The sequence below is a fragment of the Salmo salar genome, chromosome ssa12 (genome assembly GCF_905237065.1).
Source record: "Salmo salar chromosome ssa12, Ssal_v3.1, whole genome shotgun sequence".
Classification (NCBI taxonomy): Eukaryota; Metazoa; Chordata; class Actinopteri; order Salmoniformes; family Salmonidae; genus Salmo; species Salmo salar.
Window position 1 is genome coordinate 38,375,171 of NC_059453.1, and position 19,160 is coordinate 38,394,330.

The 19,160-nt window shown below is 41.4% G+C and overlaps 1 protein-coding gene across 4 annotated transcripts in view; it reads right to left on the minus strand.

The window, feature by feature from the left end:
* Positions 1-379: 379 nt before the first annotated feature.
* LOC106565001 (spectrin beta chain, non-erythrocytic 1) overlaps positions 380-19,160 on the minus strand; it is a 103,173-nt gene continuing 84,392 nt past the window's right edge. For all 4 annotated transcript variants that reach the window (XM_045691321.1, XM_045691324.1, XM_045691322.1 and 1 more), the window contains 7 exons: positions 15,614-15,810; positions 15,005-15,105; positions 12,267-12,321; positions 2,850-3,064; positions 2,513-2,686; positions 2,214-2,256; positions 380-1,809 (listed from right to left, as the gene is read on the minus strand). In XM_045691321.1, the coding sequence (XP_045547277.1) occupies positions 1,591-1,809; positions 2,214-2,256; positions 2,513-2,686; positions 2,850-3,064; positions 12,267-12,321; positions 15,005-15,105; positions 15,614-15,810 (1,004 nt within the window). In that variant the 3' untranslated portion in view covers positions 380-1,590. The remainder of the gene's footprint in view (positions 1,810-2,213; positions 2,257-2,512; positions 2,687-2,849; positions 3,065-12,266; positions 12,322-15,004; positions 15,106-15,613; positions 15,811-19,160) is intronic.

Below are 19,160 nucleotides of genomic sequence, written 5' to 3' on the forward strand. Positions count from 1 at the left end.
AGGAAAAAAAATATCCTGCACCCCGTCAACAGCGCATTTTCTGTATTTGCAGTTTAGGGTGCAGTGTGGGCCTCAGATTTTCACTTTATCACATATACAGTAGTAAGGCAGTTGCAGATGGGTTATTAGCAATTGCGGGCTGTTTCAGGTTAACAAAAATCTGACCCCACATGCAAGTGTATTAGGTGCTCGGTGCTGAAGTTATAGACTAGGGCATTTCAACTTTGAATGTGTATTTCCAGTTACAAGACAAGTGGCTGCATTGATTGCACAGAGCAGACAGAGTAGACTTAAAGTACTCATTAGATTACAGCAAGGTTCAACATTTTCAAGCAGACGAGCTCCACTTTTCCAAAACCATAGATAACACACAGACCCATAATGTTTAATAGCATTTTAATGACATCGCACATATTTGAAAGAGAGAGAGAGACAGAGAGAGAAAAAAAGTCTACAGGTGCAGTTTCATATATCAGAAAGCCAGGTCAATGTTCTATATATGCCCAAAGACCCAGTCATTGCAAAGAATTTCATTCCTATTACATAATTTCTGATTGTGCAGTAAGATTTTTTTTTCTTCTTCTCAATACAATAGATACAGTGACAAAGAAATGCACACTATGTATCAATTAGCAGGATAACGTAGCAAAATTATAATGTGCAGTGCTAGAGCAACAAGCAAGCAACCTTTTTTTGCAGTAAATGCTGAATTTTCACGTTTCCATTTAACATCAATGCTTAAAGTGTTTATTATACATACTGATTTTATAATCTGTAGTCAACTATAACTATTTGGAAACATATATTATGACGCAACTCAAGAGGGACAAAAGTAAACAAACAAAGGAAAAACATGTAAAATTACTGGTCCATCATATATATATAAAACATTATTCCATGAGGAAATAATTTCAAGACATTTATCTTGTTTCAATTACAGGTGTATTATTAGGCTTATCTTGACCTAAAAAGGCATGCAATTACTGATAATACTGGCTAACTATGCCCTTTTGGAGCCTGATATTTTTTGAGGTTGTTTGTTTTCAATTTAAACTCAAGTAGGAATCATAGTAAATTAGGTTGAAAAGTTGCATTACATTTTTTAATTCAATATGCGTATGTGCAGTCACAAAACTGAATTATTTTGAAGCAATGTTGTCTCCCTTTCCAACAGCAAAAAGAGAATGTAGGCCTGCCTCTTGTAGACACCCTCACAAAATTGAGGAAACGTTTAAATACTCAGACCCATTTTAACAAAACACAATGACAAGGAAAAAGCACAAAAAACACACAACACATTTTTACAAGTAAATAATTAACTTAAAAAAAATAAAATGGTCCTCATGATATTACCAAATCAATTTCATGATGAAACCTGCCCCATACACCTTGACACTCTAACAAAGTACAAATGTTTCTTTTACATTTGTATTTCAAAGTCTTATCAATCGTTTTACCCAATTCAAGGAACATTAGGCACAGCATGTGGTGTAGTTGAGCTGGAGTATCATTGTGGCTTGGCAGACAAAAATGAAAGAAAAAAAAATACTGCACTAATAAAAAACTGAAAGTCTTCATTGCTGAGAAACTTCATAGTTTTTTCTTGCCGAAGAGGCTGAATCGCTTCTCCTTGTCCTTCTCCTTGTCTTTCTCCCGCTTGCCCGGGCTGGATTCGCTGGTGAGGGTGACGGTAGCGGGCAGGGTCTGGGCTCGGCTCGACGCCGGAGTGCTCTGGTTGCTGGGCGTAATCGATACCTTGTCAGGTGTCCCCGCATTCAGAATGGCCTGGATCCATGTGCTCATCTCCTCCTGTAAGGGGTCATTGAAAGGTCAGTTTCCTAAACACTTTTTAGCTAATTCTCTGTCTCAAAAAGAGAATGGCAATTGTAATGATCTATGTTTATAAGTGAATGAAATTTGCCAAAGTACTTTTCTTTTCTACAAGTGGACTGAGTCTAGGTCATCATGAGATAAAAAGTTCCACATTAGCGTGGGAATTTTTGGGAAACTCACCCTAGAAGAATAAGTACATGCAAGGTTGTGGAGGTCAGTTTAACAACTAGCCCAGGAATTAGGTTTTGTAGTCAAGACCAGGGCCTCTATTCAAAAGCTGTCATTAATTTGTTTTACAGTATACGCACTGTTTTGTTTTGGCCTACGGAAACAATCTTTAACAGATGACACAAAATGTTAAACAAAGGAAACAGACTTACTTCTTCTTTGGCTTGGAAGAGATACTCATTTCCATCCGTAACTCTGAAATAAAAATGAACAAAAATGTTGGTAACTTTCTAAACATATATATTTGAGATTCGAAAGAGATTTGGATAGCAACATTTGCAAAAAATATATATATTTCTGAAATGGCAGTCAACAAAATGAACTAGAACATTAATAAATCAGATTTAGACTGAAGCAGATAGCGTAATGAAGTGCAACTAAGAGGATCCACTTCTGGGGTGATTCCGTTTGAAGGAACTTGAACACTACTCTCATTTTTATCATTTTTAACCTGAGTTTGAAGACATGCTTCTTTTTTTTGTAATCCATGGCCACATCACACACAGCCCCCATTAGACTGATCGGAATCGCATTGTGGTAGGGGATGCCTTGACCAGCAGCCTTGTTGTCTTTGTAGAAGCCCATTTCCTGATTGTTGATAACGCAGTACACGTTATGCCAGGATCTGAAAAAGAGAGCCCAATGAGTCATTGTAAGCCTGGGATGCACTGTATAACACAAGTTAACTCCCTTAAAATAATGTATTTTATGTCAAAATAAACTATTATTAAATTACTTCTTCCAAACAATGCTATTTGGATTCTCTCTTTTGATCCAGTTCACCATACCTGCTTGAGGCCTTCTTGTTGTGACCCTCCCACTCATGCTTGCGATGCAGGAAGCCCTCCAGCTGAGCCGCAGGCAAATCCTGGTTCTGGGTCGGCAACGTGGAGGACAGGCTGCCCTTTCCCCGCCGGCTGGCTGTGGGTGAGGGAATAGGGCTCGGGTCCTTTGAGTTCTGCTCCGCCACTCCATTCATGATCTCAACTCTTTCCACACCATTCTGAGAGAGAGAGAGAGATAGAGGCCCCAATCATTTTCCCCAATCATGCCTTAAAACTAGAGTATGCAACGCTAATAGCTCATTTTGGTTTCTGAATTGAATCTTGACTGAGTAGGCCTCTTGTTGCCTCGGGCTGTGATTGAGCCCCAAGACCTGTTGGAGTGTTGGAACATCCTGAGCCAGGAGCTTATGTCTACACCAAACGAGCCTGTGTGCATGGAGTACTCGTCGGCTGTGAACGGAGAAACGTAATAAGTCATTAGAGCAGCCTTGAATGATGCTGACATCTAACCTATAATTTCCCCCTCCAGAAATGAGCCCAATATAACATATTGGTCCATATTATCAGGCAGGTGTGCTATTTAGCAATAGGCATTATCACCTGATGTAGCCCACCTGATGCAACATAGTGGCTGTAAATAAATAACCTGAAATGTTGCACATTTCCAATTACCCCACTGGGCTAATCATTAGCTAGGTCACAAAATATAAAGTCGAAACATTCGGCTATGTTGTTGCTAGTTACAGCAACATATTGATGACTTGAATGTCCCAAAAAACGTTCCACTGGCACTTAGCCAACCAAGGCTCATGTAGTCTACTGTGAATATAATGTTTGCCTACCAGTTACACCTGACCTGTGTTACATTTAGCCCCGGTCTTCCCTTTGCATTCAATGCAATTGCTGCCTGCTAATGCGCATAAACCATGCCGCTGCTAAAAACTCCCATTGTAAAATGGTGCATTTGACACATTTTTGGGATGTGAGAAATAAGTGTAGCCTAGTAACACTAGAAAGCGCAGTAATCGTCCTCTTTAAACAGTGGCCATCAAAACTGCTTAAAAGGTGTGTTTTCCCGCGACAGCATTTAGAATGTTGTAGGCTAAAATGACTGGGCATGCATATTTCTCTCCCTGTGCTGCACTCACAATTTGAATGCCTCGAGAGGAATATTCATTTGTTACATAAAATGCGACCGACAGGCTGAACAATTGGTGTTGTCTGATTTTGCTGTTGCTTACTCGTGTTGTTGGCTGTGGAAAATTAAATGTGGATAACACATTTTTCAATACATAATTCAAATAACGAAAGGAACCGTGTCTCAGCTCCGCCTGGCTCTCATTTGGATCATAGGTGCTGGGTCTCAAACCTGGCAGGACCCGGCTCAATTTAATCCCTATGACATTACAGGCACCATCCGCACTGAGCTAAAGGCTAGAGCTGCCGCTTTCAAGGAGCGGGACTCTAACCCGGAAGCTTATAAGAAATCCCGCTATGCCCTCCGACGAACCATCAAACAGGCAAAGCGTCAACGCTGGTCTAAGATCGAATCGTATTACACCGGCTCTGACGCTCGTCAGATGTAACAGGGCTTGCAAACCATTACAGACTACAAAGGGAAGCACAGCCGAGAGCTGCCCAGTGACACGAGCCTACCAGATGAGCTAAATAACTTCAATGCTCGCTTCGAGGAAAGTAACACTGAAACATGCATGAGAGCATCAGCTGTTCTGGACAACGGTGGGATCACGATCTCCGCAGCCGATGTGAGTAAGACCTTTCAACAGGTCAACATTCACAAGGCCGCGGGGCCAGACGGATTACCAGGACGTGTACTGCGAGCATGCGCTGACCAACTGGCGAGTGTCTTCACTGACATTTTCAACCTCTCCCTGTCCGAGTCTGTAACACCAACATGTTTTAAGCAGACCACCATAGTGCCTGTGCGACGAACACAAAGGTAACCTGCCTAAATGACTACCGACCCGTAGTACTCACGTCTGTATCCATGAAATGCTTTGAAAGGCTGGTCATAGCTCACATCAACAGCATTATCCCAGAAACCCTAGACCCACTCCAATTTGCATACCGCCCCAACGGACCCACAGATGATGCAATCTCTATTGCACTCCACACTGCCCTTTCCCACCTGGACAACACCTATGTGAGAATGCTATTCATTGACTACAGCTCAGCGTTCAACACCACAGTGCCCTCAAAGCTCATCAATAATCTAAGGACCCTGAGACTAAACACCTCCCTCTGCAACTGGATCCTGGACTTCCTGACGGGCCGCCCCCAGGTGGTAAGGGTAGGTAACAACACATCCGCCACGCTGATCCTCAACACAGGGGCCACTCAGGGGTGCGTGCTCAGTCCCCTCCTGTACTCCCTGTTCACTCATGACTGCACGGCCAGGCATGACTCCAACACCATCATTAAGTTTGCCGATGACACAACAGTGGTAGGCCTGATCACCAACAACGGCGAGACAGCCTATAGGGAGGAGGTCAGAGACCTGGCCGTGTGGTGCCAGGACAACAACCTCTCCCTCAACGTGATCAAGACAAAGGAGATGATTGTGGACTACAGGAAAAAGAGGACTGAGCACACCCTATTCTCATCGACTGGGCTTCCGTGGAGCAGGTTGAGAGCTTCAAGTTCTTTGGTGTCCACATCACCAACAAACTAACATGGTCCAAGCCCACCAAGACAGTCGTGAAGAAGGCACGACAAAATCTATTCCCCCTCGGGAGACTGAAAAGATTTGGCATGGGTCCTCAGATCCTCAAAAGGTTCTACAGCTGTACCATCGAGAGTATCCTGACTGGTTGCATCACTGGCTGGTATGGCAACTTCTCGGCCTCCGACCGCAAAGCACTGCAGAGGGTAGTGCATATGGCCCAGTACACCACCGGGGCCAAGCTTCCTGCCATCCAGGACCTCTATACCAGGCGGTGTCAGAGGAAGGCCCTAAAAATTGTCAAAGACTCCAGCCACCCTAGTCATAGACTGTTCTCTCTGCTACCGAACGGCAAGCGGTACCGGAGTGCCAAGTCTAGGTCCAAGAGGCTTCTAAACAGCTTCTACCCCCAAGCCATAAGACTCCTGAACATCTAATCAATTGGCTACCCAGATTATTTGCATTGCCCCCCCCCCCTCTTTTACAACGCTGCTACCCTCTGTTGTTATCATCTATGCATAGTCACTTTAATAACTCTACCTACATGTACATATTACCTCAACTAACCGGTATACCTCAACTACCCCCCTGTATATAGTCTCGCTATTGTTATTTTACTGCTGCTCTTTAATTACTTGTTACTTTTATTTCTTATTCTTATCCGTATTTTTTTTAAACTGCCTTGTTGGTTAGGGGCTCGTAAGTAAGCATTTCACTGTAAGGTGTAACCTGTTGTATTCATAGCATTTGACTAATAAAATTTGATTTGATAACACCACTAAACGGCTCAAATGAATGTCTACATGCAGTACTGTCTACATACACCCACTCATTCCAAGGTTTTTCTTTATTTTTTCTTTATAATAATAGTGAAGACATCAAAACTATGAAATAACACATATGGAATCATGTAGTAACCAAAAAAGTGTTAAACAAATCAAAATATATTTTATATTTGAGATTCTTCAAAGTAGCCACCCTTTGCCTTGATGACAGCTTTGCACACTCTTGGCATTAGTAAAACATAGTAAAATAAAGAAAACCCCTGGAATGAGTAGGTGTGTCAAAACTTTTGACTGGTACTGTATGTATTTGATTATTTGTTATTTAAATACTTATTTTCTGTGCATTTGAGTACTTTAAAATAATGTGGCCAGAATCAACTATTGCTATTTCAAACAATTTTCATTTAATAGCCTACTATTTGTAAGAATTTTCAAATACTTATTTCAAATACTATTTTCAAATGCCTGGGTTACATTTGAGTTTTCAAATACTTTTCAAGTGTTTTTCCAAATACATTCCAATAATCAACTATTTGTTTTTTCAAAAAAGAAGTTAATATTTACTTTGAAATGTCTTTGAAAGTAATTCAAATACCCTAAATAGTATTTGAACCCAGGTCTGCACTGTTGCACCATACCAATGCCTTCTGATTGTATTTGTATTTATTATGGATCCCCATGTTTAAGTGTGTGTATGTTTTCGTGTATGTGAATGCATGTGTATCTGCCTATGTTTGTGTTGCTTCACAATCCCTGTTGTTCCATAAGGTGTATTTTTATCTGTTTTTTAGTCTCATTTTACGCCTTGCATCATTTACTTGATGTGGAATAGAGTTCCATTTAGTCATGGCTCTATGTAGTAGTGTGCGCCTCCCATAGTCTGTTCTGGACTTGGGGACTGTGAAGAGACCTCTTGTGGCATGTCTTGTGGGATATGCATGGGTGTCGGTGCATTTAACATGTCAATACCTCTTATAAATACAAGTAATGATGAAGTCAATCTCTCCCACACTTTGAGCCAGGAGAGATTGACATGCATATTATTGATGTTAGCTCTCTGCATTTATAGTCAATGAACTAATCACTGATCATAATCTTGATAATCTTGATGTGATTGGCCTGACTGAAACATGGCTTAAGCCTGATGAATTTACTGTGTTGAATGAGGCCTCACCCCCTGGTTACACTAGTGACCATACCCCCCGTGCATCCGGCAAAGGCGGAGGTGTTGCTAACATTTATGATAGCAAATTTCAATTTACAAAAAAAATAAATATGACGTTTTCGTCTTTTGAGCTTCTAGTCATGAAATCTATGCAGCCTACTCAATCACTTTTTATAGCTACTGTTTACAGGCCTCCTGGGCCATATGCAGTGTTCCTCACTGAGTTCCCTGAATTCCTATCGGATCTTGTAGTCATAGCAGATAATATTCTAATTTTTGGTGACTTTAACATTCACATGGAAAAGTCCACAGACCCACTCCAAAAGGCTTTCGGAGCCATCATCGACTCAGTGGGTTTTGTCCCATGGAATAAATGTTGTGGATCTTAATGTTTTTCCTCATAATCCTGGATTATCGGACCACCATTTTATTGTGTTTGCAACAAATAATCTGCTCAGACCCCAACCAAGGAGCATTAAAAGTCGTGCTATAAATTCTCAGACAACCCAAAGATTCCTTGATGCCCTTCCAGACTCCCTCTGCCTACCCAAGGACGTCAGAGGACAAAAATCAGTTAACCACCTAACCGAGGAACTCAATTTAACCTTGCGCAATACCCTAGATGCAGTTGCACCCCTAAAAACTAAAAACATCTGTCATAAGAAACTAGCTCCCTGGTATACAGAAAATACACGAGCTCTGAAGCAAGCTTCCAGAAAATTGGAACGGAAATGGCGCCACACCAAACTGGAAGTCTTCCGACTAGCTTGGAAAGACAGTACCGTGCAGTATCGAAGAGCCCTCACTGCTGCTTGATCATCCTATTTTTCCAACTTAATTGAGGAAAATAAGAACAATCCGAAATGTCTTTTTGATACTGTCGCAAAGCTAACTAAAAAGCAGCATTCGCAAATGGAGGATGGCTTTCACTTCAGCAGTAATAAATTTATGAACTTCTTTGAGGAAAAGATCATGATCATTAGAAAGCATATTACGGACTCCTCTTTAAATCTGCGTATTCCTCCAAAGCTCCATTGTCCTGAGTCTGCACAACTCTGCCAGGACCTAGGATCAAGGGAGATACTAAAGTGTTTTAGTACTATATCTCTTGACACAATGATGAAAATAATCATGGCCTCTAAACCCTCAAGCTGCATACTGGACCCTATTCCAACTAAACTACTGAAAGAGCTGCTTCCTGTGCTCGGCCCTCCTATGTTGAACATAATAAACGGCTCTCTATCCACCGGATGTGTACCAAGCTCACTAAAAGTGGCAGTAATAAAGCCTCTCTTGAAAAAGCCGAATCTTGACCCAGAAATTATAAAAAAACTATCGGCCTATATCGAATCTTCCATTCCTCTCAAAAATTTTTGAAAAAGCTGTTGCGCAGCAACTCACTGCCTTCCTGAAGACAAACAATGTATACGAAACGCTTCAGTCTGGTTTTAGACCCCATCATAGCACTGAGACTGCACTTGTGAAGGTGGTAAATGACCTTTTAATGACGTCAGACCGAGGCTCTGTATCTGTCCTCGTGCTCCTAGATCTTAGTGCTGCTTTTGATACCATCGACCACCACATTCTTTTGGAGAGATTGGAAACCCAAATTGGTCTACATGGACAAGTTCTGGCCTGGTTTAGATCTTATCTGTCGGAAAGATGTCAGTTTGTCTCTGTGAATGGTTTGTCCTCTGACAAATCAATTGTACATTTCGGTGTTCCTCAAGGTTCCGTTTTAGGACCACTATTGTTTTCACTATATATTTTACCTCTTGGGGATGTCATTCGAAAACATAATGTTAAATTTCACTGCTATGCGGACGACACACAGCTGTACATTTCAATGAAACATGGTGAAGCCCCAAAACTGCCCTCGCTAGAAGCCTGTGTTTCAGACATAAAGAAGTGGATGGCTGCAAACGTTCTCCTTTTAAACTCGGACAAAACAGAGATGCTTGTTCTAGGTCCCAAGAAACAAAGAGATCTTCTGTTGAATCTGACAATTAATCTGGATGGTTGCACAGTCGTCTCAAATAAAACTGTGAAGGACCTCGGCGTTACTCTGGACCCTGATCTCTCTTTTGAAGAACATATCAAGACTGTTTCAAGGACAGCTTTTTTCCATCTACGTAACATTGCAAAAATCAGAAACTTTCTGTCCAAAAATGATGCAGAAAAATTAATCCATGCTTTTGTTACTTCTAGGCTGGACTACTGCAATGCTCTACTTTCCGGCTACCTGGATAAAGCACTAAACAAACTTCAGTTAGTGCTAAATACGGCTGCTAGAATCCTGACTAGAACCAAAAAATTTGATCATATTACTCCAGTGTTAGCCTCCCTACACTGGCTTCCTGTTAAGGCAAGGGCTGATTTCAAGGTTTTACTGCTAACCTACAAAGCATTACATGGGCTTGCTCCTACCTATCTTTCCGATTTGGTCCTGCCGTACATACCTACACGTACGCTACGGTCACAAGACGCAGGCCTCCTAATTGTCCCTAGAATTTCTAAGCAAACGGCTGGAGGTAGGGCTTTCTCCTATAGAGCTCCATTTTTATGGAATGGTCTGCCTACCCATGTGAGAGACGCAGACTCAGTCTCAACCTTTAAGTCTTTACTGAAGACTTATCTCTTCAGTAGGTCCTATGATTAAGTATAGTCTGGCCCAGGAGTGTGAAGGTGAACGGAAAGGCTGGAGCAACGAACCGCCCTTGCTGTCTCTGCCTTGCCGGTTCCCCTCTTTCCACTGGGATTCTCTGCCTCTAACCCTTTTACAGGGGCTGAGTCACTGGCTTACTGGTGTTCTTCCATGCCGTCCATGGGAGGAGTGCGTCACTTGAGTGGGTTGAGTCATTGACGTGGTCTTGCTGTCTGGGTTGGCGCCCCCCCCTTGGGTTGTGCCGTGGCGGAGATCTTTGTGGGCTATACTCGGCCTTGTCTTAGGACGGTAAGTTGGTGGTTGGAGACATCCCTCTAGTGGTGTGGGGGCTGTGCTTTGGCAAAGTGGGTGGGGTTATATCCTGCCTGTTTGGCCCTGTCCGGGGGTATCATCGGATGGGGCCACAGTGTCTTCTGATCCCTCCTGTCTCAGCCTCCAGTAGTTATGCTGCAGTAGTTTATGTGTCGGGGGGCTAGGGTCAGTCTGTTACATCTGGAGCATTTCTCTTGTCTTATCCGGTGTCCTGTGTGAATTTAAATATGCTCTCTCTAATTCTCTCTTTCTCTCTTTCTTTCTCTCGGAGAACCTGAGCCCTAGGACCATGCCTCAGGACTACCTGGCATGATGACTCCTTGCTGTCCCCAGTCCACCTGGCCATGCTGCTGCTCCAGTTTCAACTGTTCTGCCTGCGGCTATGGAACCCTGACCTGTTCACCGGACGTGCTTGTTGCACCCTCGACAACTACTATGATTATTATTATTTGACCATGCTGGTCATTTATGAACATTTTAACATCTTGACCATGTTCTGTTATAATATCCACCCGGCACAGCCAGAAGAGGACTGGCCACCCCTCATAGCCTGGTTCCTCTCTAGGTTTCTTCCTAGGTTTTTGGCCTTTCTAGGGAGTTTTTCCTAGCCACCGTGCTTCTTTCACATGCATTGCTTGCTGTTTGGGGTTTTAGGCTGGGTTTCTGTACAGCACTTTGAGATATCAGCTGATGTACGAAGGGCTATATAAATACATTTGATTTGATTTGATTTGTGTTCATCCAAGGGCCAGCCGTGCTGCCCTATTCTGAGCCAATTACAATTTTCCTCAATCCCTTTTTGTGGCACCTGAGCACATGACTGAACAGTAGTCCAGGTGCGACAAAACTAGGGCCAGTAGGACCTGCCTTGTTCATAGTGCTGTTAAGAAGGTAGAGCAGCAGCGCTTTATTATGGACAGACTTCTCCCCATCTTAGCTACTGATGTATCAATATGTTTTGACCATGACAGTTTACAATCCAGGGTTACTCCAAGCAGTTTAGTCACCACAACTTGCTAAATTTTCACATCATTTATTACAAGATTTCATTGAGGTTTAGGGTTTAGTGAATGATTTGTCCCAAATACAATTATTTTCGTTTTAGAAATATTTAGGACTGTTTGATATCAAATCAACAATTATTTTGATAGACAAACACATTTTTCTCTTAGGAACATCTTTACAGTTCAAACAATAAGTATTAACAGACATAAACAAACATGTGACAGGCATGCACAAGCAGGCATTGCTGCTTCACTGATCTACATATACTTGGGTCTTAGTTTGTAGTTAGTAGTGATTCAGGAAGTACTGAGATGACAGGGTAGTGCAGGACAAAATGCAGATTGTGGGCTGGTAAAAATGAACCTGTTGGTGCACTGGTGGCCATGACACCAGTGCACCAACATTAATTTTTAACATTAATTATTATTATTATTATTATTATTATTATCATCCTCTCCCCTGTAACTATTCCCCAGGTCGTTGCTGTAAATGAGAATGTGTTCTCAGTCAACTTACCTGGTAATAAAAGGGTTAAATAAAAATAAAACAATTCATTTTAAGGAGCATGGATGGGCCTTCATACCAAAATAATGACATTTATATTTAATATATAAAATATTTCAATATTCATATTTCATTCTTCAGCTTTAATGCAATTATGTTTTCTGGGAAATGCCTCAGATGAAAATGATGCACCTTAGGTGAGATTGAACAATGTAAAGCTCTGAGAAGTAAGGCCCTAGTCAGTCTTTTGGCCCTAAAAGCTGGCATATTTTTGGTGTTAAACTTTGGAGCAGTAACTTACCTGTGGGGAATCCTGGTCTGTGGGCAGTCCGTTCTGCAGTCTGTTCTCTACTCCACTGTGGAGAATATACAGTAGAAAGGGATAATCAGGAAGCGAGTCAGAGAAGGTGAGTAAGTGTCCATGAGCTACCTAACAACAACCTGTGGTGATTTTCATAACTAACTTGATTTACTTGAAAGAGTCACAATTGTTTGATGGGTGCACATGTTGGTTCTTTGCCCTAGCACTACACAGCTGAATCAAATAATCTAAGCTTAATGATGAGTTGACACCCTTGTCTGTTTCTTTACCAACACCACTACTAGGGCTGTGGAGGTCACAACATTTTGTCAGCCGGTGATAGTCAAGCAAATAACTGTCGGTCTCACGGTAATTTACCGTTAATTAACATAAACACATTTAGCATCTCCTGGCTTTCACACATAGCCTACAAGCCACTGATGACCTTTGGAACATCTACATTTGAAAAAGTATAATAAATCCATGTAATATAGCCTACACCTTCACAATAAATCCATTATTTATTTTAGACAGAAGCATGATATGAAGCATGATATGAAGAAAATGTAGTCTATTTCAGAAGAACAGAATAGCTGTCACGCCCTGACCATAGAGAGCCCTTGGTTCTCTATGGCGTGACTAGGGGGTGTTCTAGTCATTTTATTTCTATGTTGGTGAGCTGTATGGTTCCCAATTAGAGGCAGCTGGTAATCGTTGCCTCTAATTGGGGATCATATTTAGGAAGCCCTTTCTCCCACCTGCTTTGTGGGATATTGTTTTGTTGAGTGCTGATGTGCGCCACGTGCTTCACTTTTGTTATACGTTTTTTGTTCAAGTTTCACGGTAATAAATATGTGGAACCCAACACACGCTGCGCCTTGGTCCATCCTTCAAAACGATCGTGACAATAGCATACACTGATATGTCCTTATGTTAGGTCCTGATCTGGCAATGCCAAATCGCTGTGGGCTACACTTGTCATGCCCTGATCTGTTTCACCTGTCTTTGTGCTTGTCTCCACCCCACTCCAGGTGTCGTCCAACTTCCCCATTATCCCCTGTGTATTTATACCTGTGTTCTTTGTTTGTCTGTTGCCAGTTCGTTTTGTTCATAGAACCTACCAGCGTTTTGTTTCCCTGCTCACGCCTGTTCCTTGCGCCTGTTTTCTAGTTTCCCAGTCCTGAACATTCTGCCTGCCCTGACCCTGAGCCTGCCTGTCGTCCTGTACCTTTGCCCCACTACTCTGGTTTACCGACCTCTGCCTGACCTGACCCTGAGCCCGCCTGCTGTTCCGGTGCCTTACATCCTCTCTGGATTATTGAACCCTGCCTGCATTGACCTGTCGTTTGCCTGCCCCTGTTTAAAGAATAAACGTTTGTTTCTTCAACACTGTCTGCACCTGAGTCATACCTTAAAATGTGATAACACTAGTTCATTTAGCAGACAAGATTTTCTTAGAATTTGGTGACATTATTTTATAGTATGAAGGATACAATAGAACAAAGCTGAATAAATTATAAATATTTTCTCCAAATGATTTGAGGGAGTGCGCACATGGGGCTATTCTGTGTTAAGCGGTTAACAAAGAAATATGTACTCCTACATGCTTAATTTAGAGTTATTAATGTAACTTTAGTTGTTCTACAAACGTTGGGCTACATTTTTAGATTTTTTCCCCCGCAATTTGGTTGACGCAGCAGATTTAGCTTAAAATGGTGATAAACTATTAGGCTATTTCTTCACATTATAAGCGCAGAAATGCGCACATGGCAGTAGGCTATAAGCACGAATGTTCCATTAGCGGAAAACACCATGATAAAAAAAATGCTAATTATTAAATGTGCATTTTTATGGTGAAATTATCTTTCCCAAACTTGCAACTGTTAATGTATGCCAGTTAGGCTCTAAACCCCTTGTAAAACAGATTAATGTGCTTCATTTTAAGAAGTTATTTGGCCACTTTAATTGTGATACAAACCTTATCAAAACATATGTGCTAGGCTACATGAGGTGTGTTACTATGATTAGAAAAAAAAGGCAGTGTCTTATGCTGGGCATCATTCACAAGTGATAATATATCATTCACAAGTGATAGGCTAATATTGTCAGCCATCAGACTATTCTTGATTTAATCTTGTCTTTACATATACTAAATAATATATGTGTGAAATGTGTTTTGATTTAGAATGGACCATTATCATGCACCGGACTCGAAACAGGGGCAGCGGGAAAAAATACAAGTCATCTATACACTTAAATAGCTTATGGAGGATGCGTTTCCCGTGGTTCATTTTCATGCCAGTCAGGTAGACTACCCTCCTGTTGTAAAGATAAACAATGTGCTTAATATTAGAATGTTGAGAATGAAATATAGTAGGCCTAGCCTATACAGAGCTGATGGCATCCTGCTCTTTTTAGTAGAGGCCATCACTCTGTTTTCTCACGCAACTGCATAGCTTATTGAAATGTTGCTCAACATGAGCTCATGAGGTCTCATGAAGTGTTTGATTAGATTTTCGAAGACATTTGCATTGATGTCAGAGTGATTATATGGACAATAGAGTGCTGAGTAACAGGCAGTTAGCAAGTTTGGTAGGCTACTAATGACCATAAGCAGCATCAGAGCTTGAAGAAGCCTAATTACTGTGACTAAACGTTCACGTGGAATTTAACTGCAATCATGACCGCCGGTGTGGCGGGAATATGGTCACCGCAACAGCCGTAACTGCTACACTTACCTCTGCAGTGGTGAGTCCTGCTCCGGTAAAGGCTCCGGCGAAGGGGGTTTTCGCATTCTTTCTTCTTCCTCTTGCTGTCTTCTCACTTCCAATAACTCCAACTGGAAGAACAAGACACAACAGGACCTCAGTCTCATTTAACCAACTTAATCTGAGTAAATTAATCTGGCAATGCCACCTTCAAAGAGTGATGGCAGGGTCACAATTCAATTTTAACGTTTGCTATTTACCTGGGACTTAAAGACGTGAAAAATGGCAGCTAATTTAATTACCTAATGATTACATTGTAGTTTCTTTGGGATTCATGGGAACATGCAAAACTTTGTACCAATTATTACCAATTATGTTGAATTCTTTGAATGCACCAGATTATATTATTACTACATAATTTTTCATTAAATACTGGGTAAATACTGTACTGACATGCAGATAATATTGTTTAGTGAACAGCTTTCTTATTGAAACCTTATGAACATTACAAATACTCACTGGAATAGGACTGAAAATGTAACTGTCTATGAGTAAGACTAATGTCTCTCAGTAAGAATCATTTTACCATAAAGATTTGTGACACGTGACAGAAACATTGCAACCCTCCAAAACACTCACCGTAGTCAACCTCTCCAGCGCTGAGAAGCGCTCCTCCCAAGTGGCGGCCGACTTCTCGAACGCCTCGTGCCTCTTGATCAGTTTCTCCACCTCGTCCACGCTCTGCCCCAACTCCCGGCCGAACAGGTATGGTTCCTGTCCCAGCAGCCACGCCTCTGCCACCCCTGCATCCCTCCCAAACTGGTGAACTTCCAAAACTAGACCGTGCAGAGCAAAGATAAGAAAGTCAGCAGGGTAAACTTCATTTCAATGTTGTAGCTAACTTATGGCCTCTGGCATGTGGGAACGGGTAACCTGAGCATTCATGACTAATATCCCCCCTCCCAAAACAGAAACACTCACTGTCCACTTTAGCCCACATGCATTAGATATCAGCAGAGCGAATGTGGTCTCAGAGCATTTCATATTATTCTGTGCGTAAATCCGAGACACTCCACTTAGTATGATATGGTATACATTAATTTGTCGATGTCCATTAACCATTTCATTTGACATGTTACAAATTACTATTTTGTATGAGATATTCCGAATTGAAATTCGTACAATATGTTATGAATTGCAATTAGTACAGTATGTTACGATTTTGCAAAACGTACAATATGTTATGAATTTCCTAAACATATACAGTGCATTCGGAAAGTATTCAGACCCCATTACTTTTTCCACATTTTGTTACGTTACAGCCTTATTCTAAAATGTATAAAATAACTTTTTCCCTCATCAATCTACACACAATACCCCATAATGACAAAGCGAAAACAGGTTTTTAAAATTTTTTGCAAATGTATTAAAAATAAAAAACAGAAATAGCTTATTTACATAAGTATTCAGACCCTTTGCTATGAGACTCGAAATTGAGCTCAGGTGCATCCTGTTTCCATAGATCACCCTTGAATTGTTTCTACAACTTGATTGGAGTCCACCTGTGGTAAATTAAATTGATTGGAAATTATTTGGAAAGACACACACCTGTCTATATATGGTCCCACAGTTGACAGTGCATGTCAGAGCAAAAACCAAGCTATGAAGTTGAAAGAACTGTCCTTAGAGCTCTGAGACAGGATTCTGTCGAGGCACAGATCTGGGGAAGGGTACCAAATACATTCTGCAGCACTGAAGGTCCCCAAGAACACAGTGGCCTCCATCATTCTTAAATGGAAGTAATTTGGAAGCACCAAGACTCTTCCTAGAACTGGCTGCCTGGCAAAACTGAGCAATCGGGAGAGAAGGGCTTTGGTCAGGGAGGTAACCAAGAACCCAATGGTCACTCTGACAGAGCTCCAGAGTTCCTCTGTGGAGATGGGAGAACCTTCCAGAAGGACAACCATCTCTGCAGCACTCCACCAATCAGGCCTTTATGGTAGAGTGGCCAGATGGAAGCCACTCCTCAGGAAAAGGCACATGACAGCCCGCTTTGAGTTTGCCAAAAGGCACCTAAAGGACTTTCAGACCATGAGAAACAAGATTCTCTTGTCTGATAAAACCAAGATTGAACTCTTTGGCCTGAATGCCAAGCATCACGTCTGGAGGTAACCTGGCACCATCCCTACGGTGAAGCATGGTGGTGGCAGCATAATGCTGTGGGGATGTTTTTCAGCAGCAGGGAGGGAGATTAGTCAGGATCGAGGGAAAGATCCTTGATGAAAACCTGCTCCAGAGCGCTCAGACTGGGGCAAAGGTTCACCTTCCAACACGACAATGACCCTAAGCACACAGCCAAGACAACGCAGGAGTGGTTTCGGGACAGGTCTCTGAATGTCCTTGAGTGTCCCAGCCAAATCCCAGACTTGAACCCGATCAAACATCTCTGGAGAGACCTGAAAATAGCTGTGCAGTGTCACTCCCTATCCAACCTGACAGAGCTTGAGTGGATCTGGAGAGAAGAACTCCCCAAATACAGGTGTGCCAAGCTTGTAGCGTCATACCTAAGAAGACACGAGGCTGTAATCGCTGCCAAAGGTGCTTCAACAAAGTACTGAGTAAAGGGACTGACTACTTATGTAAATGTGATTTTTCCATCTTTTTTTATATAAATTCAAATTCAAAAAAAATGTTTTTGCTTTGTCATTATGTGGTATTTTTTGTAGATTGATGTGGGGAATAAACAATTTAATCAATTTTAGAATAAGGCTGTAACGTAACAAAATGTGGAAAAAGTCTCACGGGATCTGAATACTTTCTGAATGCACTGTATATGTTAAGAATTGTAATTTGTTGTGGCTAATGTTAGCTAGGTGGAAAACACTAACGTTAGCTAGCACTAGGGGTTAGGGGACAAGGTTAGGAATAAGGTTAAGATTTAAAGGGTTAATGTTAGGCTTATCTAAAAGGGTTAAGATTAGGGAAGGGTTAGCTAAAAAGTAGTAAGTAGTTGCAAAGTTGCTAATTGGCTAAAACGCTAAAGTTGTTTGTGATGAAATTTGAACACACAACCGTTGCTAGACATTCGCGTTATATGCCTACACATCCACCCTGACCAACCACACTCCTTTCATTGTTGTCTTACGTAACCTTATATCTTATGTAACCATACCAAGCGTACCATATCATACTAATTTGAGTGTCACGGATTTACATTTACTATGCTATGTCTAGTCTATGAGACCAGTCTGGCAGAGGACATGGGGCAAATAGAGAAGGGCCAGATTGATCAAAGTACACATAAGCGCACCAAGGTTGTATTCATTAGGGCACATAAAGGTAAAAACGTGTAACAAAAAAAATTATACTGAAAATTCAATTGAGCTTTTCTGATTGGTCCAGGTCTTTACTCTTCTGTTTGATGCCTAATGAACATAACCCAGCTCTACGCATGGCCAACACTTCAGGGACAGTTTCTCATCCTCCAGAAATGATAAAGGCTTATGATGTGTCATCCTCACATTCCAAGGTATGCATAGTAACATAATGAAACAGTCTTCCAGAGGGACAACAAAGGATCGTTCACAACGTTGGTGCAATGGAGTTGTCTAAAAATCATATTCTAAATACTACAGACAGTACTGCACCGGGCACACCAAGTCATTTCAACGTGGACAATTGGGTAATATTTGGTTGAGACGTTGATCAATTAGATTACAACCTACATTCACCCACTCAGAAAGACAGCCAAAAGTTTGTTGAATTCCCAATGTGTTATCTTATGACTATGCTTTCAACCATCTAAAAGCACAACCAAATTCCAATGGAAAAACAATGTCTGAGTTTTGGTTTCATTGTCACCTAAATAGGTTATCACTGTGCTTTCAACCGTTTATAAGCGCAATGAAGTTCCAATGAGATATTTAGATATTTCAGATATTTAGTTTATATACGACTAAATGTGTGATCACTGTGCTTCACATAATAGCACAACAAAATGACCGGAATTCAAATCAAACTTTATTTGTCACAAGCGTTGAATACAACAAGTGTAGACCTTACCATGAAATGCTTACTTACAAGCACTTAACCAACAGTGCAGTTCAAGAAAGAGTTAAGAAAATATTTACCAAATAAACTAAAGTAAAAAGTAACACAATAAAATGACAATAACGAGGCTATATAC